The sequence below is a fragment of the Anas acuta genome, chromosome 10 (assembly GCF_963932015.1).
Source record: "Anas acuta chromosome 10, bAnaAcu1.1, whole genome shotgun sequence".
Taxonomy (NCBI): domain Eukaryota; kingdom Metazoa; phylum Chordata; class Aves; order Anseriformes; family Anatidae; genus Anas; species Anas acuta.
The window spans coordinates 12,985,708-13,009,163 of record NC_088988.1 but is presented as its reverse complement, the minus strand read 5'-3'; the positions used below and the strand labels follow the sequence as shown (position 1 = coordinate 13,009,163).

General features: G+C 51.3%; 1 protein-coding gene across 1 annotated transcript in view; it reads left to right on the top strand.

Annotated features, from left to right (window-relative positions):
* CFDP1 (craniofacial development protein 1) overlaps positions 1–23,456 on the top strand; it is a 49,913-nt gene that overhangs the window by 163 nt on the left and 26,294 nt on the right. Inside the window, exons 2-5 of the mRNA XM_068693075.1 lie at positions 83–188; positions 730–943; positions 2,434–2,552; positions 15,791–15,895. Coding sequence (XP_068549176.1) covers positions 83–188; positions 730–943; positions 2,434–2,552; positions 15,791–15,895 — 544 coding nt within the window. The remainder of the gene's footprint in view (positions 1–82; positions 189–729; positions 944–2,433; positions 2,553–15,790; positions 15,896–23,456) is intronic.

Sequence of the window (23,456 nt, the reverse complement as noted above, 5' to 3'; positions counted from 1 at the left end):
GGGAGCTTAATTAATCACCGGGGAGCTTAATTAATCGCCGGGGGGCCTAACGAGCGCGGTGCGTTGCCGGTTGTGCCCGCAGGCGCGGAGTACAGCGAGGATGAGGGCGGCGAGCTGCTGGAGGAGGAGGAGGAGGCGCGGCCCCGGGCAGCCCGCGGCAGGAGCAGCCCCCGCCGGCCCGCCGCCAGGTAGGGACGCGGCCGTGACGGGGAATTCACCGAAATTTGGCTTGTTTTTGGCGCTGTGCGGTGCTCCGCGAGGGTTTGTGGTTCGAGGGATGCCCGGTGAGGAGAAACGCTTCGTTTTGGTGCGTGTTATGGCTCGGGGCTGGGGGTTAAAAGGGTGGGAGGCCTCGGGACCCTCACCAGGGGCTAATTATATCTGTTAATAATGCCCATAATTAAGCAGTTTTTCATTTGGGGATCCTAAAACCACACACATAAGGCTTCCTCACCTGGAGGTTCCTCCACGATCCACCTGTATGCCCACACTGTATGCCCCCCTATAAGCCCCATTCAGGGCTTCTCACCACGTTTTCCACCTAATTACTGTCGTTTCTGATCAGGGCAGGCCTGTAATTAACCTGCTCACCCCCTCTGAGATTAGGGGAAGCCTCCCAGGGTGCTGTAGCCAGAATACGAAGAGTTTGTATTGTTTTGCCCACCTAAGTTTGGGGTCTGGGGTGGTGCTGCAGGGTCTCAGTGCGGTTTTTTGGGTGTCTGCTTCCAGGAAGAGGAAGAAAGGAGGCCTCGTGTTAGAGCCCGATGAGAAAGAGGAAGGCAAGGCTCAGGAAAGTGAAGAGGAGGAGGAGGTGGACGACTTGAAGCAGGCAGAAAAAGACAGAGAAGAAGAAGAGAAAAAGAAAGAGGACGCGCTTTGGGCCAGCTTCCTTAGCGACGTGGGACAGAAGCCCAAAGCAGCGGTGGCCACGCAAGCTGACAAGGTACCGGGGCCTTCACCGAGGGGATGTGTGTGGGAAGGGCCTGAAGTTGGGAAGTGCTGGTTCTGGCTGGTGGAGGGGATGGATTTGCTCCTGCCCCATCCATCTTGTAAGTCTGGAGCCCCACCATGGGCAAAACATATGCAGCTGGTGGTCTTCCAGACAGGGAGGTCCACGGTCTGATGGCGCTGATTTTTTTGGAGATGCTCGTCAGCATCCTGGAGTGTCCCGTGGAGCCCTGGTGGCTTTCCCTCCTGGTGGTGGGATCCCCTTGTGAAGTAGAAACAGCACAGTGAGGCCTGGTCTGAGTTACCTTGTGTGTACAGCTCTACCCCGTGGCTTCCTGTGCCTCTCCCGCTGCTCCAAAGCTAGGGAGACAGAGGAGCGGCACCGCTGCCCCTCTGTTGCTATGAGTGATTCCTTTTTTTTTTTTTAAGGGATTGGCCAAAATAATCTCTTATAACTATACTCTTGACTCTTGAACAAGTGACATGTGAGGAGAACAGTTCTCATTGTGTGATGCTGCTTTCTCTAACCGCTGGAAAGCTGGAGAACAGCATTAGCTGCATAAGCTTGCAACTTTCAGAAGAGCCCTTCTCTCTGAAGCCTCACGCTTTTCTCCACCTCAGTTGATCCTGGTTGAGCAGCTGAGGTGGCTGTAGGTAGGCAAGAGAGAAGGAGAGAGGAAAAGTTCTCTTCTGAGCAGTTCTAGTTTTACGTGTGGATCACTAGAACACGTGTGGTCATTAAAAGTTCCCCTGCGGTCTGGAATAATTTATGGAGATGAAATTCCTGTGCTCTTCTTGTGAACTTCTTAATTTGGACTTGTTTTCTGAAGCTGTCCTCAGTGTGTGGTTGATTTTGAGCACGAATTCAAGTTTTTGCATTGATTATGTGCACGGTCTGAGGATTTTCATGTATAACATTAAAAGCTCTAATTGTTACTGTGTAAATAAAGAGGCAGTGTGGACAGATAGCTTAAGGAAGCTATTTTCCTCTCAACATCATTGAAAAGCGGCCTGGTATCTTCAGGGTTCTCTGTGAAGATCAGCCTTGCATTTGCTACCGATGGGTCTCATATATTCCTGGGCAAAACAGAATGTATTTCTGTTTAATCCACCCTAGCAGCTTTGCTTTTTGGCTGTGCTTGATTTGGGAAAACTGAATTCTTCAGAGTTGTGCTTGCTTTCTGAAGTGCAGCAATATATTCTTGTCAGTTCCTATATTTAATTACAGTTTCACTTCTCATTTTGGGTCTGTTCTAAATCTTGACTTCCAATGAGAGTCTGGGAAGGAGACAGGGAGTTTCCTTCTAGCAGCAGGGACTCTTTTGCTTCTTCTTGTCTGTGGGTGACGTGCTTTGACCAGCCAGACTGAACTGGGGGGCTGCCTGAGGGTCCTCGGTGCTGTCTTGGGCCCTTGGCCACTCGGAACAGTGACTTGGTTTGGCTGCACGAATGCATTGCTTTGCTTTTTCCTTCCTGTATTCACAGGCTGAAGAAGAGAAGAATGTGAAGAAGCTTCAGGAGAAACCAAAAGACTCCGAGAAGCCAAAAGATTCAGGAAAAGTGACAATCACCAAAGTGTTTGACTTTGCTGGTGAGGAAGTCAGGTGAGTTGGCAGCTCTGTGCAGAGCAGGTGTCCTGCTGCTGCCGGCAGGCTGGGGATGCGTGGTGTATCCTCTCCTTGTCCCTTTATGCTTCTAATCCTGAGCACAGAAGGACCTCAAGGGAATTGAGGCCAGGATTCTTCTGCCTGAGGGCTGCGTCTTTAGGTGTAGACCTCAGCGTTCACATTGTACCATCAGAATATTCCTTTAAATTTGCTTAGGCCTCCTGTGTGAACAGTGTATTAAATGATGGCACTGCCACTGAGGGTTGAGACAAGGAGAGAATCGAACGTGGCCACGCAGGCATGACAGCCGTGCATTTTATTCCTTCAGCCTTTTGTATTCCTTTAGTCTAGTCCAGACCCTGTGCTGAGGGCAGGATACCTGCAGGCATGTTCCCTGGTGTTGTGCACAATCCAGTACAAAGATCTGCAGATAGTAAGAGGTGTTTTGCTGAACTAATAGATAACCTCTTCTCTGAAATAGCTGCAGCGAAGGTGATGGGCTAAGTGAAATCATCAAATTCACCTTTGGCTTGCGGGAGGTTACATGGGATGAGCTACAAAAAGGGGCAGGCAACTGAGGTGTAAAGGTTCCAGACCAAAACCATGGGGCCCTTTGAAATCTGGCTTTGTCAGATGAGAATTTCGCCTGTTTTGTGTGACAGCAGAGGGCAGCAGTTCCCAGCAGTAACACCCGAGCTGCCCGGATCTGGAGGAGGAAGCTGGGAGCTGGGGTTTCCATTGCTTTTGCTTTTCATGTCGGCACTGCTGCCTGAAAAATCCGAGGGGAGCCGTGAGTCATAGCGGTGCCTTTCCCATTTCCCTGCACAGTCTGGACTGTAGGAATAGCCTTTGTTCCCAATGAAATACAGAATTGTACCACTGCAGCTCTTCTGCGAGAGTTATCATCCCCTTTTTGCACAGGGGAGATGAAATTTTTCCCATGGACACATAGAAATCTGTAGCACGATTACAGACATTTTGTTTCCTGATGCACGGTCCTCTCAGCAGCCAGCTCGTTGTTTGTCCCTGCTTTTTCTGAGGTGTGGAAAAAGAGTTCCAAACATGATGTCCTCCCAGGTAAGGATGGGTGAAGCTCCAGGTTTGCAGGCTCACACAAAAGCCTGTTGGGTTATGACATATCATCAGGTGGCATGGGGCAGAGCTGCATTCCTGGTGCTCTGGAGCCACATGAAATCAGCCTGCAGCCTTCTTTGAAGTCTGGACACGTCCAGCTGAGTGTTGTAGGGGAGTGCCGTGTCCTGACACGAGCAGAAGTGCATCCCCTAGAGGAGGGGGTCGATTTACAGGAAAACTTGCCATGTAGGACTTCAGAACACGAGAAAGGAATTTTTTTTGTGAGCTAACGCTTTGAAGTAGGACTGTTTAAAGTAGGGAGCTTGTGAAAATGCCTGCCTTGAAGCTTCTTGTTTACCTGGCTCTGTGAAAAGAAGCCCCAGATAATAATTGTTTATACTTAAAATCAGATATCTGAGTCATTCTGGCATTCTAAGGTTTGTGTGGTGGGTGCAGATTAGTTTTACCAGTGCTGCCCTTGCTTTTATTGTTAATTTTAGTTGGAAGCATTGGGGAAACTGACCTCCCAAAAGTGGCTCGCCTTATGTGAACAGAACTTGGTCAGAGCTCCCAAGATGCTGACGTTGTGGTTTCAACATGGTTATCTTATCTATCATTTTTTAATAGCTGTAATAAAAAGCTTCCAAGTTAGATAAAAGCATATTTTTCAACAGCAGTTGCTTTTCTGGTATCCTTTACTCGATATTGACTGTTTCCCTTGGGGATCTGCAAAGGAACGGATGCAGGCTTCTCCTGAATTTGTTTCAAACAGGCAAAAGCTGGAGCTCGGGCAACAACGAGGCTGTAATCCTGCGAGCCACCACTAATGTACTTCTTGTTTACAGCAGCTGTTGTATCAACAGGTCTCAGAGCCAGCAACAAAGCTGCCACGGGACCCGGAGGGCTGCTCTCTGCTGGTGCTGGAGTTGCAGCAGGCTGCTTGCTGCAGCTCTTTGATAACAGAAAAATCCTGCCGTGTTCCCCCTTGATTTTTGCGGCTGCCAGATCCCATTAAAAGCTGGAGCTTTGGTGGTGTTTGCTCTGCCTCGCGTTGTGCTAGGTGGGTAGGATGTCAGGAGCTATCCCTGCTACAGCTGCTGGTGCTTTTAGCCTGGCAGGCGAGTGCCAGAGGGCTGCTTTTTCTTTCCTCTAGCAGGAGGTTGTCTTTGACCCTAATGGCTGCAAATGCTCTGAATACCAAATGCTGACTTCCTTGCCTGGGGAAGCAGCTGGCGAGTTGTTGGTTACAAAGGACAACACACGGTAGCTGTGCGTGCTTTTCGGGGCTGAAAGAACTGAAATGAGAGAGCTCTCTCTGTTGCTTTCCTTTCTGAATGGTTTGAGGCTACTTCGGAGCGTTGCTCTTCTGAAAGCTTGAGAAGAATTTAGATCAGTGTTTAAGCGCTGAGAGATTCAGGGCACAAATTTCCACAGTCTGCTCATTGAAGCCCTTAACAGAAGATCATTTAGCCCTGATCTCATGTTGCAGAACAATTTATTTTCCCCTGTAAGAAGACGAAAGATCTCTCTTGCATGATTGGAGTAGTAAAAGTCTCCTGAAAGAAATCTCTAGCTGCAGGGTTACACTAGAATAGTGAAAGAGCTTCCTTTCTAAGCTGTCAACACCCCTAAATATTATAGCTGCACTTCGTGGTGCCTGTTTTAATTAGTTTGTGCTTTTTCTGGTTGCTAATGCTGAACTTTAGGTTCAGACTATTGTAAATTGTCAAATAAAAGCCACTGAATTTAGTTCTTTAATTTTGACAAAATGCATGATTTAGTAACGTCTTGCAAAACCAAAGCTCTTGAATCCTGGAACTAGAAATAGTCTTTGTAATGGATTTCTGTTGTCTCCAGTTCTGGCTTTTCTCTTTTTTGTCCCTTTCTGGTGTTGCACAGCTGAGGAGCAGCAGGTGACTGTCATCCCGAGGGCTGTGACTGTGGGCAGGGGGAACTGCAAGGGTAGGTTCACCATCCGAGTGGGAGTTCAAGACACTTCTCCCTGCCAGAGGAGATTTAAGTCCTCTTGAAACTTCTGGTTTGTGAACTTACAATGTAGGATGCATTAGTAGGGAGCCACGTCCCCGGTGCCAGGGTTTATCTGTTGCAAAATGCAATAGCTGTGCGATGAGGCTGGCTTTCTCTGGCAGTCCCAACTATTTTGGCCGTCGGGTTTCTTAAAGCCTCTGCTGAGCTCAGTGTTCTGTTCTTTTGCCCTCCTTCCATGAAAGTCACCTCTGTGTCTGTCTGGGACTGCAGCAGGAGGTGGCTCACGTGAATGGAGCTGGCCCAGCCCCTGGGTATTTGTCACAGCCAGGGCAACAAGTTGGAAAGGAAGGACAAAGTCAGGTCATCGAATGTTAGAAAGAATGGGTTATAGGTGGAAACATCCTTGGTGTACCTTCACTTGACTTGCAGAAGTGCAAAATGAGTAATGATGTGTGGCTTAGGTGCTAATTCAGGAATGGGAGGCCTGTGCTCGAGACCCTGCTTTGTTCAGGGGTAATTGCAAGCTCCAAATAAAGAACTCAAAACTGGAAGTTTCATAATTCTATGCGTATGTGCTTATTTTTGGGATCCGGAAGAGCTCCCAGCAGGCTGGGTGCTCAGACCTCAGCTCTCTGGTCCCTTCCCCTCCAGTCCTTGCAGCCGGTGCTCTCTGCAAGCAGCCAACATCTCAGGTATGGCTGCTACTGGCCCCTGGAGAACTCCCAGGTCAGATCTTTGCATTAACCCTTAAACCTTTTCCTGAGCATTGTCCCTGTGCTTGCGTGCTCAGAACTCATTTCTTCTAGCACTCCCACGTCTGGCAGGTGTTCCTTGATGTGAGCAATTCCTGGCTTCTCACCGCCTCTGGGGCCAGAATTGTCACGCAAGCTGTGCCTGCTGGCAGGGTGCTGGGCCTGGATCCCTGTAGAAATGTTTCAGGAGAAAGGTTTCAAAACCTCTGTCTGCAGCACAAGCTTTCTGTTGCCGTCAAGATGCTGAGATAAACAGGTGCAAAGATCCAACCAGAAGCTTTTTCCAAGCTGATGTCCTTCTACTGAGCCCCCAGCGAGTGCTGAAGGCATTGTGCCTGTCCCAAACAGCAGGACACGGGGCCCTGGGCCAGAAGGTGTAGGGCCAGGGAGCTGGGGGTTGTTTTATGGACCCTGCATAACAGGTAAATGTTTGTCCAGTGACTCTTCAGGTACCTCCATGTCTGAAGGCTGAGCAGATGGACGAGGTTTGGCTGAGTCTGAATGAAGCTCATCTTTCCAGGTTGATCTTGGTAATCTTTATCCGCTTCTTAAATGCCTGTTCCTTGATTAATTCAGGCTGCTTCTGAAAGTATTCCTCAATTTGCCTGATTAAAGCTGACCATTGCTTTAAAAACTCCGTGCGGGAAGGGCCCGCATTCGATGGGGTACGGTGCTCTCACTGGGACAGCTTTCAGGCTAAATTCCGTCCTGAAAATCACTAAGCATATGGCGGGGGTTTTTTTCTTGCCCCAAGGGGCTGCTGATGACCCAGTTCCACGGATATTGTTTGCTTTTGGGGATTGCTTTCAAGTGGGTTTCAGCGAGGCATTTAGTCCAGAGGTACATACAAAGGAACAGAAGGCTCTGATGTGTGTTTGAAGTCCTTGAAAGCTTTACAGATAGAAAGGGAAAAAAATCCTTAGCTTTCTTACAGAACTGGCTGTCTCAAAGCGCTTTTTAAGAATTGTTATTCCCCATTTAGGAATAGGACAACTGAGGCATGCTGGAGGTGAAGATGCCCCCTGATTCCTTGGGTCTTCTGTGCCTTGTGACCTGGGCACCCAGGGGATCCAAGCTTCCCTTGCACACTGCGTGTACCAAATAGATCTGGGAAGGGCCAGGAAAAGGGCTCGTAGCCCAACAGTGGGGCTAGTGCACATTGAAGCAGAATATAGGGATCTAAAGATGTACATAAACGTTGTTTAAATTTAAAAATGTACCAAATAGTTAAATGATTGTAGTAATTACTGTTTTTTTGTACCGGTTGAGGTTGATATTTCACCGGCCATAGTTGACGTGTGGGATGGAAGAGAACCTGATTTTCATCTGGTCCTGTTTGCAAATGGTTATTTTCTAGGGCGTTCCTGCAAACAAACTCACTACTCAATTTGTGTTGCTGCTTCAGAGGTTTTCAGCTTGCTTTCAGGAGTCAGAAAAAACAGATTATTCAGAGTAGATGGTTTGTATGACGGACCTTAAGGGCCTGAAATTGGGCTTTAAGTTGGAGTAATGAGTTTTGATGGTGAAATTCAGCACCTCTGGAGCAGTAGAAGTGAAGGTGAAGTGGTGTGGTGGAGGGCTGGTTCTTTTCTGGAGTCTCTTGGAGGCTTTTCTGTGCTGGCAAAAGCCCTTTTTCTGATAACATGTCTCTCCTTTGTAAAAGAATGCTGGTGCTGGTAAGAGCTGTTCAGGCAGGGCTGCAGGCCATGCCCAAAGCTGCTTTTCTGGCTGTCACTGCCCCTGTTTCTGTCCCCAGATCTGCTGCCCCTTCCAGAGCTTTACCAGCAGCAGAGGGCAGCTGGGAAGAGCTGCAGGAGAAGTCACTGGCCGTCTGAGAACAGTCCGAGGTTTCCCAAATCCTTGTGCAGCCTCTCATTTCCTTCTCAGTAGCTGTGATGTCCTCTCTGCTTCTCCTGTGATAAAGGAGACCAAATGTGGTGAAGCTGGGCAACAAAGCGGGTGGGAGCCAGGCAGTTTGGGGGACTGCCTCCTGCTTTGTTGTTTTGCTTTGAAAAGGGGTGAGGGTCACTTCTCTGGGTGATAGCTGGAGTGGGGACACTGCTCAGGATGGTGGAGTTAATTTATTTCAAAGGGAGGGAGGAAAAACGAGCAGGGAATTTGCTCCCCCAAGTCTCAGGATTTAGAGCTGGCACAGAATAATTGAAGAAATGTGTAATTGTCCATCTGTGTTCTTGCTCTGTGGTCTCAGCATGGCTCAGTCAGATGTGTTAGGCTAATTAGCTCTGAGAGAACATGTAACGCCGTTAACTCTCGCCTTTCCTTCGGATGCTTTTCAGGGAACTCTGGTGATGAATAGCACGGAGTTGGCAGCACGCTCGTGCTTCTTGCTGGGTGTGAAACTTGGTCATTTGCTCCGTGCTCGTGGGGTTTAGTGCAATGCTGAGTGAAGGACATTTGCTCTTAAAATCAGAAGGAAGATCAGCAGTTTGGGTGCACATCTGGGTAGTGGTGGTGTAGGTGGAGGGCTGCTTGGGCTCAAGGTCTGTGTGTGTGCTTCCCAAGTGCTTTTTTTTTTCTTTTTTTCCAGAAGCCTTTGTGATGTTTGTACCTGTGAGCGAGAAGGTGGCTGAGAATGTGTGGTGTTTGGAAAACCCTTCTTTACAAATGGGTAGAAAGTGAAACACAGCTTCCATCAGACGTGGTGGATGAGAAAAAAAAATGGAAGGCAGCAATCTGAGCTGATCAGGGCAGAGGAAGAGACCACTCCTTGTATTTTGGTGCACTTCTTGCAATGGCTCTCACTGCAGTAGCTAGGAAAAAGGGAAAACTCGGCATAATGAGTATTACTAACTCCTTGAAAAGCCATTCCAAAGTCTCATTGTCTCATTGAGGACCATTAGATCTGGTTTGGTCTGATGACAGGTGATGCTCTATGTCTGTAGGGTTTTATCCTCAGTCCTCTTTTGCTAAGGGCTTGCAGAGAAAGGTGCTTTAACCACTTCCCGGTGACATAGCACTTCTGAGCGGTAGGCTGAGGATGTTGCCTTGGGACCTGAAGACAGAATCAAACCACCCGGAATTAAATGGCACGTCGGTGGGATGCTGTTCAGAGGTGGATGCCTGAAATGTGAGGGTAACTTTTCAGAGGTGGAAGCCTAAAACATGAGGGTACCTTCTCTACAAACAAGCCCCAAAGTGCTGCTGTTGGCAGAGTGGAGAGCAGGCAGCAGCCTCCCTGTTCCTCTCCTTACATTGTTATTTTTAGAGGTCAGAGCATGCCTCAGCTATCCGTGGCTTATATTGACTTTTTCAAATTCCAAAATAAGCTATTGATTTTTTTTTTCTTGGAAGCCAGTAAGTGAAAATATGCTACCTTGCAAAAGAAGCTTAAGAACAAAAAGGTCCTGGGGGCACGTTTTGATAACCTTCCCTCTGCGTGCATCAATTCCCTGATGCTTCAGCACTTCCTTGGGGAATCCAAATGCTGTGTAATGCGGCGGGGTCCCGAGCTGAGGTCCTTCAGCGTGAGCTGGAGCTTCCCTTTGAGCTGGTTCACTCCCTAGAGGTTTGCTGCAGAAATTAAACTTCATGGACGGGGACACAAAACACAGCCAGAAATTTAAGCCAGAGCACTTGCTCCTAAAGTAAATCATGTCACAGGCTGCTTAATGTGCTTTGAGAAGGGGCATGGCCTCGTGAACGGCTCTGGTCAAGGATTTTCATTAAGGGATGTGCAGATGGGGCTCCTGCTTAGCTGGGAAACTGAAGCACCGAGGGGCTGTGACTTGTGAAGTGTCACATAGCAGTGCCAGGCTTGAACAGGGTGTTTTTGGCATTCAGGAGCACGCTGACTCCTGTCTTTCTCCCTTATGTTACCGTGCTTTTGAAAATCCCCCAGTGACTGAGCTGGTGTCCAGCTGGAAGTCAGCTCGTGCTGCTCTCGTGGTTTGGTGCTTGCAAGGAAACAACTGGTGAGCGCTGGTGTTGGGTCTGTGTTTTTGCTGGCAATCAGTGCGATGGAAAAGGGAGCTCAGCTAGGATCTCCAAAGGTGGAAAGAGCCTCAAAGCATCTCCAAGAAGACATCTTGACCTCCAGACTAACTCTGCCAAGCCTGTGGGATCTGGGCACAGCACCAGGTTCTGGATGACCAGCTGCCTTCTCCCATTGCAGGTTCCTCTGAGCGTTTTCTGCCTGTGGCCTGTGTAGTTTGTGTGGAAATAGTGAGTGCCGAGCTTAAGAAAGGATTCCTCCCTTTCCCAGTGCGTAACGGAGGGGACATTGTTTCGGTACCTGGCTTTCAGACAATTTCCTGACTTTTAAGGCTGGAAACAAAAGGTGCTCAGTGACCTTTTTGGGTCGCACAGCTGTTCTTTTGCTGTTGGGCAATAAGGGGCTCCTTCGTCCCTCTGTTTGTGCCTTTGTTGCAGGGCCTCAGCTCCCAGCTCTTCAGTGCTGGCCGCGTTTCCCTCTCCTCCACGCTGCTGACTCGTTCCTGACAGCTCCAGGCTCAGAAAGGGGCTTTTGATGTCTGCTGAGATGCTGGCAGAGCCGCCTCTGCAGCCCATGGGCTTGGGGTTTCCCCTACTGGAAAGTGCAGCTTGCCAGATGGATTTTTTTTTTTTTTTCTTGACTCTGAGATTCTGAACCAGGAGGGTTTGTGTGTTAGCCTGAAGGGAAGGCAAAGCTGTTCCCTACCTCGCTATCTCATTAACACGTTACAAACTGAGTCGAGCTTAGCCTGGCCTTTCCTCCACGGGGATGCTTCTGCCTCGTGGTGTGGGGGCTCCTGCTGCCATCTGTGTAACCTCTGTGTCCGTGCTCATAGCTGTAAGTGAATTTTGAGGCCTGATTCATTGAACCTACAACATTCCTTCCCCAGGCAAGAAAAGGGACCCATAACAGGGATGCTGCAGTGCTTTGCAGGGTCTGAGGGGTTGCAGGGATCTGCCTTGCTGTCAGGGTACTGGCTGCTCGTGGCTAACAGGGTCAGAGGACTGTCACACTCACACAGAGCAGCAGCATCCGTCTGTTGACCTGGACTGCTCAGCTTCAAGGTGTGCTCCCTAATTTGCAGTAACCCTTTGGGGAGGTACAAATAAAAATGAGGAGAGGCAGCAAGCAGAGACCCAGAGCTTGTGGATGCTCAGAATCAAGGTGGGTGAAGCTCCGGGCAACGGGGAGGCAAAGACCTGTGCCCTGGCTGGGGGTGATCAACTCCTTCAGGCTTAGGAGGATGTGGATTTCATAAGCACTTTCATGCATTATTTCTGTTAAGGCACCATTTGCTGCTGCTGCTTCTCAGGTGGATGGTTTTTTGGTGCTGGGCTGACCGGGTGGGTAGCAGCACACACCTGCTGTGAGGAACAGCACCAGGCAGGCAGCGTGGCCCCTGCCTGACTCCAGGGGAGCTCAGATCAGATTTGTTTCATGCTAAAAACCAGCCAGCAGCTTCCACGCAGATAGGCAGCCCGCAGAATTAGCAGTCGGTCCAGCCTGATCTTGCCTGTTTTCCTTTAGGGAACAGGCTCCGTTTCCCAAGGAGTAGCTTCTCCCACCTGGTTTGAAGAGCAAGGTTCAGAGAATGGTTTTCTTTGTATTTTAAGAGGGAAAACTGACCTTTTACCTTGAAATTAGACAATGTGAGTAAGCGCTGGGGACCTGTTCCTTTTCGCTCTGTTTGCTTTCCACCAGGTAATCCAGCACACATTAAATACACATCCAGCGTGCAGCTGATGTGGCCTGGAGCTCTGGTTGTGCAGAGGCTTGACTCTCCCTGGAGGTGCTGAACACACGTGGGCTGGAGCCACCTGCACCAGACAGGTGCATCTGGCTGGGGAGAGCACCAGGCCACCGCACTGCAAGCATGGGGGGCCCCCAAAACCACCTCCAAGTGGATTTAAAGGCAGTATTCCTCTTGGCTCAGAAGGGCTCAGTGAGTTATTTTATTTTTTTTTTTTATTTATTTTACAAACTCCTGTAGATGAGTATTGTTTGATCCTCAAGTGATCATTCCAGAAAGCTGGAGGGCCACTTAATGAGGCTACGCGCAGATGGGGAATATTGAAAAAGGATAATTAGCCTCGTTTCCCCCCGTCTCTGCCTGCAATTCCCCAGAGCTAACAGCGTGAGGATGATGTGGAAAGTTTTCTAATTGTGTCAGGTCTAAACTGGGGCAGGTTTCCCAAGTGAGGACCGAGTGTCCTGAGTATGAGGGGTGAAATGTTGGCGTTTTCCAGAGCTTCTACTTGTGCTCGCCCATCCTCAGCACGGATTTCAGGGGAGGTGGCACCTTTTGTGCTGCAGCAGTGAGGGATCCTGGCTGTCCTCTCAGCTCCCAGTCCCAAATACCAGCACGTGCTTTCTCAGCCTGCTGCACCCCAGGTGATTTGGTTAGAATAATGCCGTTGTATCGAGCCACCTGGAGATAGGTGCTGCATGTTCTGGAGGTCTCATTAAGCAATGTAATGCCACAGCAGAATAACGAAATCTTCACGGGGAAGTGATGAAACGAGTGGTTGTGCGTGTGAATTACAGGGTCTGCAAGTGGGCGAGGCACTAGCTCCTTGTTTTATTGCTGACAATATCTTTATTTTCATGTTTATTCCTGGATTATAATGTGTGAATGGCATCCCAGTAAACAGTCAGGCAAACAGTTATTTGTCGAGCATTTAAAAGTGAAAGGTCTTGTAATTTTCCTTAGTAATGACTGTGATTTCTTCCAGCTGGATTAATGGCTCTCGCATCTACCCCTGAGGAGCAAGAAGTGTTTTGGTTTCTGCATGGGGAGTTATTGTCTCCCCTAATAATGCAGACCAGAGGATTTTTTTCCCTCCCTGGCCTGGTATGTGAGGAAGGATGAGATGTGCATAACCTGAGCTAATACCTTGCAAAACCCCTGAATATTCCTGCTTTTGTCATTCCTGGTGGAGCTGCCGGGGCTGCTGGCACCAGCCCAGCCCCAGCTTGCCTGGGAGCTGCTTTTGTTCGGTTTTATGAGGCAATCAGGGGGTCTTGTGATGGCGTTGCCTCCAAAGGTCAGTTTTAATCGTGTTCCTGCTGCATTCCTCTGTCCCCAGCCAGGCGGTCCTGCTGGAACAGGTTGCACACAGCTTTGCAGCTCTGTTGCTGCAACAGTCTCAAAAATACACTTTGAGCAGCCACCGGCAGGCCAAAAAAAGTGAACCAAGTGTTTTGTCTCTGGGTTGGAGCAGGCTGAAGGTGTCATGATGTTAAGACAAGACCAGGAGCCCTGTGCTCAGGTCCTGCTCTGCAGCAAGCTTTGCAGAGCTGCCCCCCATCACTCACCCCAGATCCTGTCAACTATTTGCTTGCAGCTTTCTCCTGGGCTTCTGGAAGTCGAGCACACAGCACCCCAAGGAGCTGGGCTGTCACCTCCCAGCACAACATGTGCCATCGGGTGCTGCTTGTCACATCGTCTGCCTTTCCAGGTGCTGCATCCCTCATCCAGCACTGCCCCAGTCCCAGCAGCTCGCAGGGTGTGCGACCTGGCCCAGGAGGTGCTGAGGCTGCACCAAGGACTGGCAGCTCTTAGAAGGAGGCCAGCACAAGGCGTTTTTTTCCCCCAGGATGCTTTTTTGCTGTGCTGTGCCTCCCCAGCTGTGTGCCTGCTGTTCCTCCTGGTGACTCAGGGACTGTGCTGTGGGACGATGAGCGGTGGTGGGCGGCTGAGCGGGGTGGTGCGGCACGCACAAACAGGCTGTGGGGTTGTACTCAGCTCAGGGTGGGCTCCGTGGGGAATTGTGGCTGCGTGGAGATGCCGAGTTCATCCTGCTGGAGGAAATCCATGCACACAGAGCAACCTTTGGGGGTGATCGCTGCGTGACGCGGCTGCTGGGGGCTGCGCGTGGGCGGTGTGTTTGGGATGGCTGGAGTGGTGACGGCACATCAGGGCTTTTGTTTCTTCCGGAACTGCTTTTCCCACCAGCTCTTTCCCAATCCGATCAGCGAGTCCTGCTGAATATTCATAACGTGGGATTTGTCTCTGTTCACACGACTGCCACCGGGCTGGAAGGTGTGTGCCCGTGCAGAGGGGGAAATGGGGTTAATCTGTTCGACACTGGCAGCACGGGGCTGAGCAGGACGTGTTCAGTTCAAACAATAATTCTTGTGTCTGAATGTGCCTTCTCCATCGTGTCTGCTGTCTGGGGAGAAGGTGGAAGAACCCTTCCCTATCAGCTTCTGCACTGATTCCCTGTCAGCAGGGGACGTGTGTGCTGGGTCTGTGCGAGTGGGATTTCAGGGTGCTGATGCCTCTGGGCTTAACAAATAACTCCGCTGTGCTTTCCTCCCTGCCAGCGTTTGGAGCAGTGATCCAGCTGGCTCTGCATGTGCTGGGGTCCAGCAGGAATCCTGCAGCCAGCTCCTGCCAGGAGGGAGCTTTGGGGCTGCAGGCTCGCGTGCCATCGCCCCAGCTGCCAGCTTTGGTGCCGGACTCACTGCAGGAGCTGCTGGCTTCAGTGGGTAGCAGGCAGCAGCTCTTGGCCTGAATTTTAACAGGGCAGATCCTGCGACCGGTGAGGCTTTCAGCAAAGGGGCCTGATGCTGGGCTGACCAAGCTGTGAGTCAGGCTGCCTCCTTCGGGTCTTTATTCTGCACAGATCGAGGCCCAAGGCTTACGGATTTGTTATTGAAGGGAGCAAAATTGTTAGCTTGGCAAACCAGGGTAACCTCATTAAGAGCCACTGAAAGCGTGAAAAGCGTGTTGCTGGAGGCAGGGCAGTGCGAATGAGGGGGCTAAAGTAGCTGGGGTTTCCAACAATTAATTATTGAGTGGTTTTCTGGAGATTCTTTCTCATGATGGTAATTCATTCCCTGTTGTAGATGCCGTATAGATTTACAATTTTTTTTTTGAAGTTCAGTATTTTACACCCCGAGGGCCGCAAACAAAAATGAGCTGGGAAATGAGAGCACGTTTCAGCATCCTGCCTCGTCAGAGCTTTCTCTCTCCTTTCCCACCCCTGCACCAGGCTCCTGCTCCGGCGTGGGTTGCAGATGTGGCCAACCCCGCGTGCCGTGGGTGGCAGAACAGCTGTCACAGAAGGGCTGCCTCACTGCCCAACAAATGAGGACATCAAGAGCCCAATTAAGAGGCTGGAGTTGCCCCCCGGTGACCCGAGCAGAGCATTCAGTGGTTTGGAGTGAGGCTGGCCTGTTTGGATGAATAAGCGCTCCTGTTCGTGCAGAAAAAATCCTTCCCCCAGCTCTAATTAGCTGTTCCTTCCCTTTTTTCTTCTGTGAGTACAGAGGGGCTGTAATTGCAATGAAATCTCAACAAGGTGGAAGTTGAGCTTGCAGTTGACAGAGGTGATCTTGGTGCAGGTGGTGTGCTCAGCAGACCGGCTCTTGGACTTGTTTTCCGTGTTTCCTTGCTGGATCTTTGCTTTTGCTGTTGTCAGTTTGGCTCTTCCTTACTCTGGTTTGTCTGTTTCCTCCAACAGAGTGACTAAAGAAGTGGACGCAACCTCAAAAGAAGCGAAATCTTTTCTGAAGCAGCAGGAGAAGTGGCAGTCGTCGGGTCCAGCTTCCCTCCCAACAGTCTCTGGGTGAGTCTGTGGCTTCTCTGCCCAGTGTGGATCTTTAGCAAGAGATGTGGCACTCCAGTCAGCACTGCAGGCTCTGCCCTGTGATATTTAAGCTATTGGATGCTTGTTTCCTGCAGGATTTCGGTGGGAGCAGAACTGAGGCTGGAAGGGGTGATGATCTGTGGGGAGGGAAGCGCGCCGTGAGTCCCAGTGACTCACTTCATAGGTGCAGACTTGAATTTCTCAATCCTCGTAAATCCTTCATCCCAGTAAGGAAATGTTTTCAATGTCTTGAGCAGCGTGATGGAACTGGAGGTAGCCCAGGAACATGCCTGAGGTTGCCTGCAGTTCCTTTGAAAGGTGTTTCCGTGGACCATAAAAAGCCACAACAGGCTGGGCTGTGACTTATGAACTTTGGGGGAGTGAATGAGACATGTTTCTGCCTCTCCGATGTTCTCCAGTGCCATTACAGCATGGATTTGATGCTGCTTGTTCGAGCTCTGGCACATAATTAAGAGATTATGATGCTGCTTGTCAGAGATACAAAGGGGTCAGGTCTGGGCCTCTGACGTGTCACTGTGCTTCGTGGTGAGCTTGGGAGATCGCGAGCTTCTCGGCAGCGGGGGAGCTGCCTCTCCCCCAACAATGATTTTTATTAAGCCAGTCATCTGCATTTATAGCTGAAAGACATAAGCTGGGTACGAGCTGGTCACGCAGACACAAGGCCCTTCAAATACCTACATTGTCCTTCCCATCTGCTGCAGAGCCATTCCCCGGCGTGATTTCAGGCTGCCTTTCCCCGAGATAGGGCCTGATTCACTCCCTGCAGCTGGATTGTCACTCGTGCCTCCGGCTCGTAGCTACATCAGGGTGGCGAGAGCACAGCGTGCGGCGTGTGCGTGACTTAGCAGCTGCTGTTCCTGCGATGAATGAACAAACAGATGAGTGTAGCTTGGCTCCTGCTCTCCGTGCCACACGACGGTTTGTCCCTGCAGAGCTGGCTGGTTTTAAGTGGTGTGGGGGCGTTGTGCTGGAGAGCCTTGCTTTGGGCTGGATCAGTGTTCCTGCTTTGTTTTGGCCAGCCACAGAGGGGGTGCAGGTGGCAGCTCTGTGCCCTGCTGGCACTCGGGTCTCTCCAAACCCCTCTCGGTCCCCCCGGCGATCTCCCCGCTGCTCTGAGTGCAGGCAGGTTTGGTGGCTCACTCAGAGAGCCTTTATTAGCCTTAATTAGGTTGTCATTCAGCTTGCCAGCGCCTGATGTCACCGTGACTGTTGCTTGCCCAGAATATGAGGCTGCCTGGCTTGCTCAGGGAGTGAATCTCGCCTTCCTTCAGAGCAGCCAGCCCTGCTGCTGAATATGCTGGAGGTGGTGTGGTGACGCTACGGCAGAGGCGTCACCTCGGTGCAAGGAGCCCAGCAGTGCTCTAGAAGGTACAGCAGGTGATTCTAGGGCAGCCTGGCCAGCGTGTGCCCTCCATCTGGAAGCTTTCCACCTTCAAATAGTACCTGAGGGATGTCTCTGAGCCTGCCAGAAAGCATGATGCTTCCAGCTGGGAAGCTAACCGGGGTATTTTCAGGTGAGAAAACTATTGCCAGGCTTGTGGTGCTCTTTAAAACCAACTGCAGGTCCCTTATGCTAAGAAAATTCCACAGGTTTGAGGTGCTGAGCTATTGTCCAAGCCCTGACTTTGCTCCCCTTGGAGCTGCAAGCCCTGGTGGGGGGAAGGACGGAGCCCAGCGTGTCCTGCTGGTCCTTTACTGGTGTCCTTTGGCTACGTGCAGTACAGACGTGGGAGGATGGATGCGTTTCTCCCTTGTGCATGGAGATGGAGTCCCTGTCAGGGTCAGCATCACCAGCAGGCACTGCAATGCACATAATCAGGGATCCTGCATGTGCCTGTGGACATCCACAGTTCAGCGAGCCAATGTCAGCCTCCAGGAGCTTTGTGTCAGCTGTAATAAAACAAAAAAAGTAAATAAACCTCACCCTGCGTACAGGGGATTGAACAGCTCAGAGCTGCTTCCCCATCTGCCTTTTCCTCCTGTAGCTTGCAAGCAGCTCGCATTATTTCTGGGTGCACCCAGCCTGCCCCGTATTTATTGAATTTCCTTTCTCTAAACAGGCAGAAGCAATCCAGGAAAGCGGCGGTCACCGAGCTAAACATCCGGCGCCGCATCCCCGTGCTGCAAACCCTCGCAGCTCACTGGTGCGGGGCCGGGATGTTTGGGGCTGAAAGTGCATTTCCTCAATGTGCTTAACGGCCCCACCGGATGCGCTATAAAAAGCCGGCTCGTAAGGGACGTGGGGGTGGCTGGAGGGGACCAAGTGAAACACTTGGCTGTAATTAAAGCCAGGAATACGAAACATCCCACCCAGTTCTCGCAGCAGGCTTTGCTGGAGAGGTCAGAAGCCCTCGGTTCCCAGGGCCCTGGTGGTTTCCCAGCCTCCTGATGATTCCCATCGTGTCCTCTCATGGCACCAAGCTCTCGGAGCACTGTGGCAGCTGGCCTGGTGTTCACAAACCTTCTTGCCAGTGTGTGTGTGTGTGTCTTAGGGCCTGTTTCCCATCCTTGTCACCGCTCCTGAGCATTTTGGAGGCAGCGAGAGCAGCCCCGGGCCATCAGCGTGTGACCCAACAGCTCGACGGGCAGCCCCGGTGCTCCGAGAGCTGCTTGCTGCTGCTGGTAATCCTGCTTTGCAACACCCTGCCATAGCTCAAGTAAATGAGAGCCTCCACACAGCTTACTGCAAAATGGCTGTGTGCACACACGTGTGTGTGTGACACTGGGAGGAGGGTGAGCGAGGCTGGGAGGCACCCACAGAGGTTTGGGCCCTCCTGCTCAGTCCTCGCTGCTTTTTGAAGCACAGCGACCTCACCTAGGGAATGGGGGTTCTGTGGCAATCACGAAAATGTGCAAGATGAAAGGAAAAAAATGCTGCTGGGGGATCTTATTTGAGATCCCCCTCTAGGCAGCTGTTTCTACACGGCCTGAACGGGAGCCAGGATGAAAAAGGGAGGTTTTGCTCTGGCTTTGTTCTTGCATTTGCTCATTACCGAAACCGCTTGTAATTAAACGTGGACTTGCTCGCTCAGCCCAGCTGTTGCTTCTCTGTCTGATCCTGCCTGGAATTACAGCGGTGGATGCGTGACCTCCCGGGCCTCTTCACGCCTTGCAGCCTGGTAGAAACGCAGGGTAAAATCCAACTTTGAAGTGAGCAGCGCTGCTCCCACGGCTTTCGGTAGGTTTCGTGCTTGGTCCATGAGGGTTTGGACCTCAGTGCAAGAGCTGGCAGCAGGAACAGTGCACGAGAGCTCTGCCCCAGAGACAAATGCTTGCCCTGAGCAAAGAGAGCAAGATAACCTCCAGCCTCTTCGCCGTGAGTGCTTTATTCTTCTAGTCTCCAACAGGGCAGCTCACGTAGGCTGGCCGTTAAATGATGTGCAAAGCTTCAGGGCTTTGCTCTTGGAAGTCATTTACTGTGCGGCGTGCTACTGTTGGAGCAGGGGGATTTCGGCAGGAAGACATCTGTGCGTGGCTCCTCTCCCAGCTCGTGTGCGGGAGGAGAAGTGGTGGCAGTCCTGGTGGGAGGAGACGGATGGGTCAGCTCCTTGCGCTGTCCTTGGAGGACCTTGAGCCTGTTTGCAGCATCTGACTCGTTAATGTAATTTGGAAGCTACGCTTCCCCTCGAGCCTGGCTGCTTCTAGAGGCTGCTTTGCATCTGAAGCTTTTCTTGCAAAAGATTCTCTTTCTGCATGACCTGGCTGGAGCTATCTGGGTCCCTTTGTGTCTAACACCGGTTCCCTGGGATCTGAAACGGGCACTGGTGAGGCAGGCACAGGCTCCTCGGGTTCTCCGAACCTCAGGTGATCTTGAGCCATTGCTGCAGCACTCGTGCCTCCGGGGAGCAGCCTCATTTCACAGCAGCCCCTGAGGCCTTTTTCCTTCAGAAAGCAGGAATTTGCATTCCAATTCCAGCTCAGCACCAACTGGTTATTTAGCAAAAACTTGCACGTTTTACAAGTATGGGCTGAACGGGGATGCAAATAAAGCAAATAATCAAGACCTTCTGGGTAGCTGGAGGTGTTGTATTTTTTTAAATAGTCACTGGAGCAGCTGAATGGCTCTGTTCTTGGTAGGGATTTCAGTCAGCTTCCTCCTGCGCTTCCCGTGCTGTGCTCCAGAGAGTGCTGTTCTCTCAGACCGAGAAGTCCCAGCCCCTTGCACTGCAGCCAAACGTCTGGACGTGAGTAGTACACAGCATATTTCTCAGTGCACAACAGGATGAACCAGCCAGGGGCAATATTCGTGTGCCCTAGAGCTAGTTCCACTTATTTCCTATTCATATACTTTGGTTGTGAAAGATTAAATGTGGCAGTAGCTGCTCCAAGTGAACAATTTCTCTTTAGGTCTTAAATCCTTTTTTTTTTTTTTGGTTTGATTTAATTATTCCTTGTTAGTGTCTGTCCACTGGTTCATGCAAATCCACGCTGAATCAATGCAGTAATGAGGCTGTGTGCTTTTTTGGAGTACTTTGGCTTATTTGCAAGGTGCACTGGGATTAGTTACCCCGTGGGGATCAGCGTGGCAAGGTGCTTGTGTGTGCAGGGAAAGGGAAGCTTGGAAATTTGGAAAACGATGGCTGGGTCGGTGTGGAAGAGAAGGGTCATCCTCCTCCTCTTCTTCCTCCTCCTCCTCCACAAACCCACGCCGATTGCCACACGCCTGTGCGTTAGGATTGCCAAACGCCCTCACCCTCTGGGATCTCGTGGAGCCAGTCCCGTACCCGATGTCCCAGACCGAAAGCGAAACGTGCGCTACACATCCTCCTCACAAATAGTTTCCCAGGAGCAGTCTGTGCTCGTTCTCAGGCAGAATGAGTCAACGCCGTCTGCCCCGGCCTCTGGGTTACAGCAGAAATGAATGAGATTTCTACCTCCAGCCCCTGCTGTCCTGCAGCCTTGATATGCCAGCACGTGTGCGGATGCTTTTGCTCGGGGCAATGGCATCGTGTTGGAAAAAAGTCCAGTGGTGCCCGTACGGCTCCGTGCCGTGCTTCAGTCCTCAGTCTTGATGTGGCTGAGCTGAATCCCCGGGCTGGACTAACTGGGATCAGCTGTTTCTTTTTTTCCAGCCTTGCTGGAGGTTCAGCAGAAAGGAATGTCAGCTATTTGAGGACTTAGACTCCCTAAAGCATCTGTCTTATAAAATACAAACAACCCCCCACCAGAGCGGGGCCTTTGATAGTTTCCCCAATGAAAGTCGTGGGGCCGTTTTCCCTTAGGGCAGCGCAGGTTTTTATGAGGCTTATTTTCATTTGCTTTCATCTCTTAGATCGCGAGCGTTTTCTCCTTCTCCCTCTGTGAAAATGATTGAGGAAATTAACTGCTAATGGGGAACGAAGCCAGCTGTATTTGTATTCCAGGCCCCTCGCAAGGTTACGGAGGGAAGCCCCCACACCTTCCCCTGTTAGCCTTGGTCTGGCTGCAATGAGGTGAGAGGGGAAGCCTTTTTTTTAAGGTTAAAGCTTGGGATTGGAGGTGGATCCTGTTCCCAGCTGTGCCATGGCTTGGGGGGGGAGCCTACCAAGCAGATTGTTTCCACTCCTGCCTCATTTTGCTTTTATCGTGCCTCCTTGCGCATTAACCGAGCTGCACCACGTCCCTCCGGCGTCTCCCCCGTAGCAGATGCTTGTGTTGGTTACATCAGCTTGCTTTCCCACACTCCCTTTCCTTGCTTTTTCCCATGTCAACAAAAAAAAAAGTGCAGCTGAACCGTTCTTCATTAAAAAGGAGCCAGCGAAGTGGGGCTGGAGGGACGGTCGGTGGAGGGGAGCACCCTGCTTTTGGGCAGTGCTGCTGGTGGCTTCATTCATGGAAAATCCCATACTGGTGGCTCCATTCATGGAAAAATCAGCAGAGCAATATTTTCCAGTGGGTTTGTTAGCCAAAACTTTGATCTGCTGCTGGGTTGTCAGCCTCGTGCAGGGCTAGGCTTAGAAAACAGGCAAGCCCAGGCTGGCTCGCTGGGGATCAAGACGTGAAGTCGAGCAATTAGGATTAAATGGGAAAGTTACCGACTCTAAATGCTGGCTCTGGGCCTTAAAGGAGGTGTTGGTGCGAATGTGAGCTCTCGAAGGGAGCGATAACCCCTCCGGTTGGCAGCACTCCCTGCAACTGTTCCTCTGTTTGTTTCCAGAGCGGTCCCTGAGCGAGCGGGGCCGTGCCAACGGGGGGGTTCCTCCTCCGGGTTCTGGTTTGGGGGCTGGCTTGCACTTCAGATCTTGCTGTCCTAGTGTGGAGGTGAGGAAGCTCCCAGATTTTCGCTCCCAGATTTTCACTCCCCTCATTCCTGTCTTGCAGCCCGGAGCCTTGAGGATCTGGTGCACGGGCTGAGCAGAAAGGGCACCTTGAACAAGCTGCAGGCTGTCTGGGGCTCTCCGGAGTGCTCTAATCCGCTCTGCCAAGCCGTGGAGTGCTTCATTTCCCTATCTGCGGAGTTTCAAAGCCTTCCCGGTGTGTTGGGCTGCTGCCCGGGCGGCTTTGCCCCAGAGCCCTCGGCACTGCGCTCTGTGGAGCGAGCACGGTCCTGGGGGCACCGAGGGACCCCCTGTCTGGGTCGATAACAGGGCTGCGCTCTCTCCAGGTGCCCAAGGGCGCTGGTTCTCCCCAAGGCAGGGAGCTGAGGAACCTGATTTATTTAATGCCTGCTGGAGACCACTCATTTTTCTAGGAATCCCCAAGAAAGATGCATTTTATGCCCTCTCTTTCTGGTCTTTTCATAGCGTCTCCCACCGGTTATCAGCAAAGGTAGATAAAGGGCTCTTTGACCTGCTCCCGGCAGCAGCTTTGATGCCCTTTTGGGAGCTGCACTCCAGTGCTGTTGCTGTAAGCCCCCAGGCAGCCGGTGGACAATGCAGACGTCTGTTCATCGCCAACCCGCCCGGGCTGAGAACAATGATGGTATTTCTTGAAGTAACAAGTCCTGGGCATGTGCAGTGTTGAGCTGTAGCACGATTTTTTTTTTTCTTTAAGCTGCAGGGAGGCTCGAGAGCAGCAGGCCGGGTTGGAACAACCCCGAATGCAAGCGTAGGAGAAATTTCCACCTTCCTGACGGCTGGAAAACCCAGGGAGAAAGCAAATGGCTGGTGTTCAGGTGCTGCCTGGTGTGCCTTGTGGCTGAGTAAGCCCACGGCGTGCGTCACCGCTGGGAGGTGGGTGGGCTGCCTGCTCAGCAGCAGGGAGGGGGTTAAAGCCAACCCGCAGCAGGGGCTGGCTGATTGCAGCTCGTGGCTGTCCTAAAGCCGGTGGGAATTCAGCTCAAGGCTTCGTCTCCCCCTGCCCCCTTCCTGCTGCTGGAGGCAGGCAAACCCTCCTGGCTCCCCGGGAGCTGCCGCGGCCAGCACGGCGAAGCATTGTGGAAAAGCAGAGGCGTAAGCGAATGCAAGCTGAGATTTATTAAACTTTCTTGGGAGAGCACCGAAAGAGTCTTTTTTTTTTTTTTTTTTTCTGGCGTGGCCGTGCCGTTTCCTTCCAGGACGGCTGCTACGCAGCGTGCCTGCCTCTTCAGCTGTGACCTGCA